Source organism: Camellia sinensis, chromosome 7 (assembly GCF_055761805.1).
Source record: "Camellia sinensis isolate YWXY chromosome 7, ASM5576180v1, whole genome shotgun sequence".
NCBI classification, from domain to species: Eukaryota; Viridiplantae; Streptophyta; class Magnoliopsida; order Ericales; family Theaceae; genus Camellia; species Camellia sinensis.
This window is the reverse complement of record NC_138967.1, coordinates 68764776-68772893: the sequence shown is the minus strand read 5'-3', so window position 1 is coordinate 68772893 and position 8118 is coordinate 68764776. Positions and strand designations below refer to the sequence as shown.

Below are 8118 nucleotides of genomic sequence, written 5' to 3'. Positions count from 1 at the left end.
GATTTAATATGGACGTCGGTAATATGAATGTCGATCCCATTTACTTGAATGTCAATGTAAATATGAAAGTGCGTACATGTTCGCATGCCCTCTAAACAATGTCTTCGCTTGTGTTTATGTTTATGTGTAGATTTACATGCCTTTCAATTATCGAGGAGTACATTGGGTGTGCCTAAAAATAGATATGGTAGACCGTGTGGCGTACCTATTTGACTCATTGGCATCCGCCACACTGGACACCAACAAGCTGAACACAGCAAAAATGTTGGTATGTCGTGCTGAATTTCACAAATCTACTTCCACACTGTCACATCCTTCACATAAACTAACCGTCTCATTCTGCAACAGGTTCAAACAATGCATGCCTTACTGCAACTACAGTTTGGAAATGAATATGCTGTAGACATGCGTACCTTTGAGGTGCGCATGTTAGAACAAAGGCCATTACAACAGCTGGACGAGTAATCCACAAACCCTGCGTCACATTGACTTCACTCTTGAATCACTCATTTAACGAACCTGCTTATATTTTACGAGAGACTGAATGTTACATTTCATTTGTAGCACTTTCGACTGTGGGATGTTTGTGATCAAGTACATGCAGCGGCCTGATATACCCAGCGGTCCACACAAGGTACATTGTACCGCTTAATTTCCAATTGCGAAATAAATCCGTTTATTCCCTACCGCTGTAACCGTACCTGATTTGTGTTATTCGCTTTCTGTACATAGTTTCATCCTTCTGTGCACCGGAAGTTGGTGCTTGACTTCGTTATGGATGTGAACAATACAAAGATGGGCGAGTATCGTTCGTGCATGTGATTGATTGCAATTACAACAAATAGTGCAGCGATTTTATCATGGCCTGCCAGTACGAGTGTAATTTCGATGCCCAACCACAACTGGATTACTGCATCAGCTTGTCGTGACAACTTTTTAGGTCGCAGCTGTGATAATACTAATTTCCCACGCGTATTGATTGTACACATAATTCCAATGTTTGGGACTCGAACAAACGAGGGAAAGTAGTCATGTTTGTTTGGTTTTATCGTGGCCTGTACGTAATGTGATACACATAATTCCAATGTTATGGGTACAGTACAGAACAAACAATGCAATGTCATATTTGCCCAAATGACTATACTAATGTTTGTCCAGTGCAATGTGATATTTGTCCAACCAACAATGCAAGTTGAAAGTAGTAATGTTTGTTTGCTTTTACCACATGAATTATGTTTGTTCGATTTTTTTTAATGCCATGATTTTGTCCAAAACAAAGCAAAAAAAAGCCCACAGAAGAAACAAATGGCGGTGACTATAATGCACTTTGAAGGGGAATTGATTACTTCATAAAAATGCACAAACGGTGAAAAATTGCACAAAAAATAAAAACAACCATACAACAGACCATTAAAAACACAGATTATTGATATTCAATTTTTTTTTTTTTTGTTCAGCAAAACAAAAAACTGTATTGATGGAAAAGCACATACAAGGTGTCAATGATACATCAACAAAGAGGAGGTTGGAGACCAACGAAGAGAAACAAAAACAGAAGGAAAACAATAACAATGTAACTCCAAGCCCATCCTCACAAAACCACATAATAGGGCAACCAGATGAAACTCCAAGGCAGCATGAACAAACTTCAGACCATACAGCCACCATTGAGACTTGAGCCTGAACCTTCAACCTCCATTGAGACTTGAGCCTGATCCTTCAACCTCCAAAAAAAAAAAATTAGTACAGCAGCAGACCAACAATTACAACAAGGCCCGCAGCAGACCTCCAATAACTTTCCCCAATCCAACAGCAGACTTCCAATACAGCACACCAAAACATCATTCAAACAATTGCAAAAAGGCCAATATGCAGCAGCAGACTGAAGCCTATTCGTTGATCCCATATAGCAGCAGCAGAGTACATATATAGCAGAGCAGATTTGAAGCACAGCAGAGCAGCAACCAGAAATGAGCATGCTTGACCCCATAAACTAAGCCAGAGCAACAAGCCAAAAATAAGGCAAAGCATAGCAACATTGAAGCACAGCAGAGCAAAAGTAGCCACCAAGAAGATATGGTAATACCACAGACTGACCAAAATCCTGCATACCACAGCTTGACCAAACTCCTGCACCCCAGTTTCAAAAAACACCAAACACCACCCCCTAAATGAGACTTTGATACTATCCAGAATACAATATATGTCGTCCACTGAATACTGTAGGCCTCTATAACTTTGCTTACAGCAAAGTGCAACCCTCACTTTCACCATCTCAGCCAATTCAGGCCCATCAACAATCTTATCATTAAAAAGGCAATCATTCCTACCTTTCCAAATCATTCCTAGGTGTGCAATACAAAAGAATACATATATAAACTAGCCTAGGATTTGGGGAACAGAACGCCTAGAACACCCCACTCTGATTGAGCATCTGCCAGCATGGCTTGGGCTTGGTCCAACTCAGCTTTAGTTGTCTGAATGGATGCAGAACGATGTCTAATTTGGGAGAGCATCATCCTTGCTTCTTGATTAAGCTGGTCGTGTTGCTGCTGCAGATGAGCCTTTCTTTGCCGGACAGAGGCAAGTTCTGCCATGAGTTTGGCTTCCTCAAGTTCAAGTGCTGAGTGTTGCTGAAGAATGGCTGCAGAGGTCTGCTGGCTGAGTTTGAGTGAAGTAGATATGGTGTGGGCTTCGTTTAGGAAATCCTTATTGGTTTGAATATCCTTCGAGCAAGTCTGAACCATCTCTGAAAGGGTTGGCCATTCTGTGATGATCTTGGCCAATTGCTTTAGTTGAATGGGGTTGAAAGGATTAGGGAAGAGGTTTACAACAGCAGAAAGACAGGCCAAGGTTTCATCAGGTTTGTGGAGAATGATTTCTTCAACTGGGGTGTTAATGAGGTTGATGAAGGTGGTTAAGGTTTGTTGAGTTTCAGCATCAAACAGATGTAGCCTTTGAGGCAATGGGGATATTTCGTCTAGATCTTGTTGAAGAATAGAAACTTCGGCCCAAATATCCTGGCATGGACCGACGGCCTGTGAACATTAATAGTTTGGTGAGAATATATGCTTGCAAGTAATAAAGAGTAAATAGGATGAGGTTGGAAATGGTAGTACCTGTCCTGATAACGTGCACGCAGACGGTTGGCCTTGTTCAGCTGTGGTTGTCGCATGAGGACGAGTTGTTTCTGGTACTGATGAGATGGCAGCATCAGCGCCTTGAGGGTGTTTCTCTGGTTCTGCTAGCAGGGGAAAGTCATGAGGACCTTCAAGTTCTGTCTCGCCCATTGGTCGTGGAGATGAGTCCTGTATTATGTCCATCCCTGTAAATTGGAGAACAATACCAGTTACTTAAAGAGAAGTTTTTTTTTCCCAAACGAACAGTAACATTTGTATTTCTATTTACCTTGGTTGTGGTGAACTTCTGGTTGAGGGGATTTTGTGTTGTCATCTGTTGGAGAGGATTGGCTGTTGATTGAAATGTCAAATTCAATCCTCTGAGATTCTTTGTTTGACGTTTGGGAATTGGAGGGGTTGGATGGTGATGGTTGAGGGCTAGAGACAGAAGGGACAATGTGTTGAGGAGAAGTGGAAGGATGTTGTGATGCAGACTGTGTGGATTGCTGTGGCAAAGACTGTGAAGCAGGTTGTAAGGGAGTTTGTTGCGATGCTTCAGGTGGTGGTGGAGTTGGTTGTACAGTGGGTTCTGTGGGTACATTACTGATTGGACTGGGAATTTGATGAATGTGTTGAGGAGAAGTGGAAGCATCGTCATCATCAGCAGCAGCAAGGAGTAATCTCCTTCTTTTTCTCTGCACAAAAGTAAGTGATCAGTCGGGCGTGAATGCAAATTCAGATGCTGTAAATATGTAAAGTGAAGGCTTACTTGGTAGAGCTGCCCTGAAGGATTTGATGTTGTTTCGCCAACCATTTGGCTGAGAGGGATATCCCACTCACTTAGGTCTGTGCTTAGAGCAGGAGCAGTGGAAGGCTCTTCTCTCTTCTTCGCCGTGACCTCTGTCTCAGCAGGGGTACGGGTGGTAGCTCCTCTCTGTGCTTGTGTCTGCGCGGCTGCGAAAGAGTCTGCCATTAATTTCGGAACTGAGGGGGTGTTTGTCTGAGTAGTTGCATCCATTGGATCCTTGCCTTTACGTTGGTCCCTAACCAATGGTTCAGCAGCAGGCACAATTTTGGCTGTCAAGGGTTAAACAAGTTAGTGTTGTAGAGAAAAAAACAAAACAAATTGCATGACACAGTCAGGGATATGAAGTATATGAAGGAAGGATACCTGTAGCCTTAAGCTTGGAGGGCGAGGATATGCGGCCCTGAATATGAATACAAGTATCGTTAAGGCAGCTTTCAAGTGGCTTGCAGAAAATAATGGCAGTCATAAGTCCCCACCAATGGTCAAAAGCAGCCGAGCAGTCCGAAGCAGGTTTGAAGAAGAAGGGGCCAAAATCTTGGAAAAGTTTGGTGTTCTCTGTCAGAATGGATTCAGCTTGTGTAGGATCTTTCAAGTGGATTCTGGACCCAATCTCCTCATGGATGGTTGGGTGGAAATAAGGATAAGGGATAGCCTGGGAAAGACCAAATTGCCTGGACCATTGATTGGGACAGTATGTCTCAAAACTGCAGCTGGATAGCTTGGCGGAGGATATGGAACAGCCAACCAAGACATGTCTACAGGTGAGAATGTGTCTCCAACTCTCATTTTGTTCTTGGACTTGCTCATTGTGTAAATCAGAAGGGTCTGTGAAGAGGAAGCGAAGTCTACTGGAGGAGAATTCAAAGTTTTGAAATGGCATGTACAGGTTGGAAGGTCTCTGGGAAGGAAGGTTGTAAAACATGGTAAGATGATTTGTGAAAGTGAGTTTTGAATGGCTGTTATAAGTGAGCAGTTGCTCAGCATAGGAGTGGCAAACAGGTTTCAAGGTGTTAGGTGGTGGGGGTCGTGCCTCAGGGAAATAGGCATACAACCAGGCCTGGAAGAGCCAGAAGGGGCCACCACAGTTGCCAGAAATCTTCTTGTCGACAAAGGAAAATAGGGCCTTGTAAAGGGTGGCAAGAAGATAAGGGGCTAAAGCCATAAGTTGGCCGTCTTGCATACACAAGGCAAGGGGGAGGTATTCTTTCGTGATCTTGTACCCAGGGACACAAAAAAGAAACTCACAAAGCCAAAGTAAGTAAAAAGCAGTTCTTTCTTTGTCATCGACAGGGGAACCACGCTTGCCTTGGTATTTTTTGGCAAAATCTGTATAGCACATGTCAGTGTTTAAAGTAAATGTCACTTTTGGAGGCTCAAGGAGAGCATGAATTGGATTGCCCAAGATTGGCAGACCAGTCAAGTGAGCTACATCTAAGATAGTAGGGGAAATCATACCAAAATTGAGGAGTAGGGAGTTACTAGACTGCGACCAAAAGCATGCAGCAGCAGCAATCAGCCCTTTCTCCACGTCATAAATTTTAGTCGACAGTCTAATTGCTTCAGCAATGCCCTGGTGCTTCCATACTTCGGCGTCGTGACCTTCAATTCTCCTGGCCCAGCTTCGCCAATCAGAGTCTGGTGACCTCCACCCTCTGAGTGGGTTTTTGCTGACATTCCAGTTAGTCCACTTGAGTCCAGCTTGGTTGAGAAGAAGGTTCTCACCATTACCAAGGGGATAGTATGGAGCTAGCTCGTCTGGGAAGTAAGACGCGAAGGTAGGGCCTAGAGTAGCCTTAGCGACAGAGCTTGGGCTGGGCAATAGGGTTGCAGCAAATTTTAGAGGAGCGATAAGTGCTCTGATAGGGTCCGGGAAGCGGAGTAGGTCTTCATTGTTCTCCTCAGATGGAGATGGTTGAGATTTTTTCGGTGCCATGGCTTAGGGTTTTGTGGTGCTCTGGTTTTGAACAGCAATGGTTGAGAAGAAGGAGTACAGTCTGGGGAGTTCGAATCAGAGGGAAATGAAGTGGTTTGAAGTTGAAAGGGTGGGTCTTTTATAGCTTATGATGGGGCCAGTATATTTAAAAGCTCTTATATTGGGCTGTACTTTATGCTTGTTTTGGGCCCAAACAATGGCCCCCTCGTTGAAGTTAAATATCATATGACTTGGACCCCCATGACCCCCATGACCCCCTCTCTCTCTGATTGGCCACTTTTCTTTTTTTTTTTTCAATTTCTTATTTTTTTTCCTTCTCCAAACAGCAGCCCCCACGTGTGTGTGTGTGGGGGGGGGGGGTGGTGATTGGGGGGGTCTCAATCACTTCCGTAATATTTAACTTGAACATGGGGGCCATTGTTTGCACCAAGTTTTGCCAGTCTCTGTCGACAGATGGTCCACTTAATCGAGGGCATGTGGCCAAGTCTGAAGGAATGTCCACGACCTGAAAGTGGGCTCTCTGCATGTGGGTCACCTAGAAGTGATAGGGGAAGTTTTTACCACCAGTCACGGAGTTAGCGGGCACACTTTCAGGAGGAAGCATGAGACAAAGCAGGAGCCTTGCTCTGTCGACAGAAGTTTAAAACAGTTGGTGGCCATGAAATAAACACAAGAAAAGGGAGCTCGACAGATAGAAGTGGAGGTTTAGTATTGATATCCGTATACTGTTTTTGTGGCCCATCATTGCATGATCCTACACGTCTACACCATAACTGCCACTGTAACTGCCCCGACTTCGAATCTTCAAGTCCACTCTGCCAAATATTGACTCTTCCCTGTCGACCTTCCTTTTCACCATTGTGGGGCATGTCCCTCATCATTATGAGACAAAAATCGACAGAATATTGTCCACTAAACACAACCACAGTCCTTGCAAACTGGGTCAATGAACCGCAACACTTGGCCACTCACAGTTACTGCCCCTGACTATGAATCGTCAAACTCTGCCAAATATTGAATTTTCCCTGTAATTTAATCAAAATATATTCAATGTCGGTAAACTTGAAAATACGTTTGAAATAACCTTTTTCTGTATTGTAATGACTTAAACACAATTGTTGTCCTACATTTTACGTAACGAAAATACACAACTTGTTTATATCAAAAACAAAATATACATCTCGGGTTTATAATCCAAAAAATGGGAACTACTTTTTTTTAAAAAAAAGTTCACTCATATTTTCACCTACATTCTGATTGGATATTAGATTAAAAATTCCTCTTTGCACCTATTTTTCCCACATCCTCCCAACAGCTGCTCCATTCAACTAACATTGAATCTTGCATGCCACCTGACTTACACGCTGGAGCAGTTACTGGCAGTGCTCATGGATTTAGTGGCCACCCTCCAACAGGAAACATGAACGAATTGGGAGTCTGTATCTGTCGAGGAAAGGCTAAAAGGACCTGGGCACAGGTGGTAACTTCAATTATATGCACTTCGACAGGTGGCAACTTACTTTCTACATTGTAACTTCTGTGTAGTTTTTTCCCTTCTACTTTCTACTTTGTTACAAACAACACAACAACACAACAACTTACTTTCTACTTTCTACTTTCTACTTTGTTACTTTCTACTTTGTTACCATCACTTCATCGAAAGAAGTCTTCATCCATTTCAGGCATTTGAACCAATACCACAATTGCTTGATTTTCTTCTTGAACTTGTCAACTTTAAATTACTGCTTCGTTGCTGTCCATATAGGCCCACCATAATTTTACTAACAATAAACCCATAGTAAACATTAAATAATTTCACAACTCCTGTTCGTAACTCGTAATTCATATACCGATCGGCATGGAGATAAAGTAACGAGTTCGTTGGGTTACTTTCTCCAAGTAACACCCAAAATTAACTGCCACTTGGATTATATACAAAATGCATGTGCTGGTATGTAATTTTGCAAACCCACTTGGACAAAATTCGTATTTTACTCGAAATATAATACTAATTTACAGACACAAGTCATAACAAATCAATACGAAGCGAAACACATCGTTAGTTGATAAACCACACCGCAAAAAAACCCTTCAGTTAGATCCAACCAAATATGGAACAGAAACAAGCAACCCGCAATAGGAATCTTGGAATACAGACATAAGCCAATTTCCCACCCAAAACAACACACAGACAACCCATATATATCTCACCTCACCTTCAGTTAGTTTTGAAAATGACAAGTCACTGCAAACACAAA

General features: G+C 42.7%; 1 protein-coding gene across 1 annotated transcript; it reads right to left on the bottom strand.

Annotated features, from left to right (window-relative positions):
* Positions 1 to 1413: 1413 nt before the first annotated feature.
* On the bottom strand, positions 1414 to 4280 carry LOC145795144 (uncharacterized). Its single transcript, XM_082878114.1, has 4 exons — positions 3889 to 4280; positions 3409 to 3814; positions 3120 to 3325; positions 1414 to 3038 (listed from the first exon to the last, which is right to left on the bottom strand). Exons 1-4 carry the CDS (start codon positions 4135 to 4137, stop codon positions 2385 to 2387), a joined length of 1515 nt encoding a protein of 504 aa, XP_082734240.1. The 5' UTR covers positions 4138 to 4280; the 3' UTR covers positions 1414 to 2384.
* Positions 4281 to 8118: the final 3838 nt, after the last annotated feature.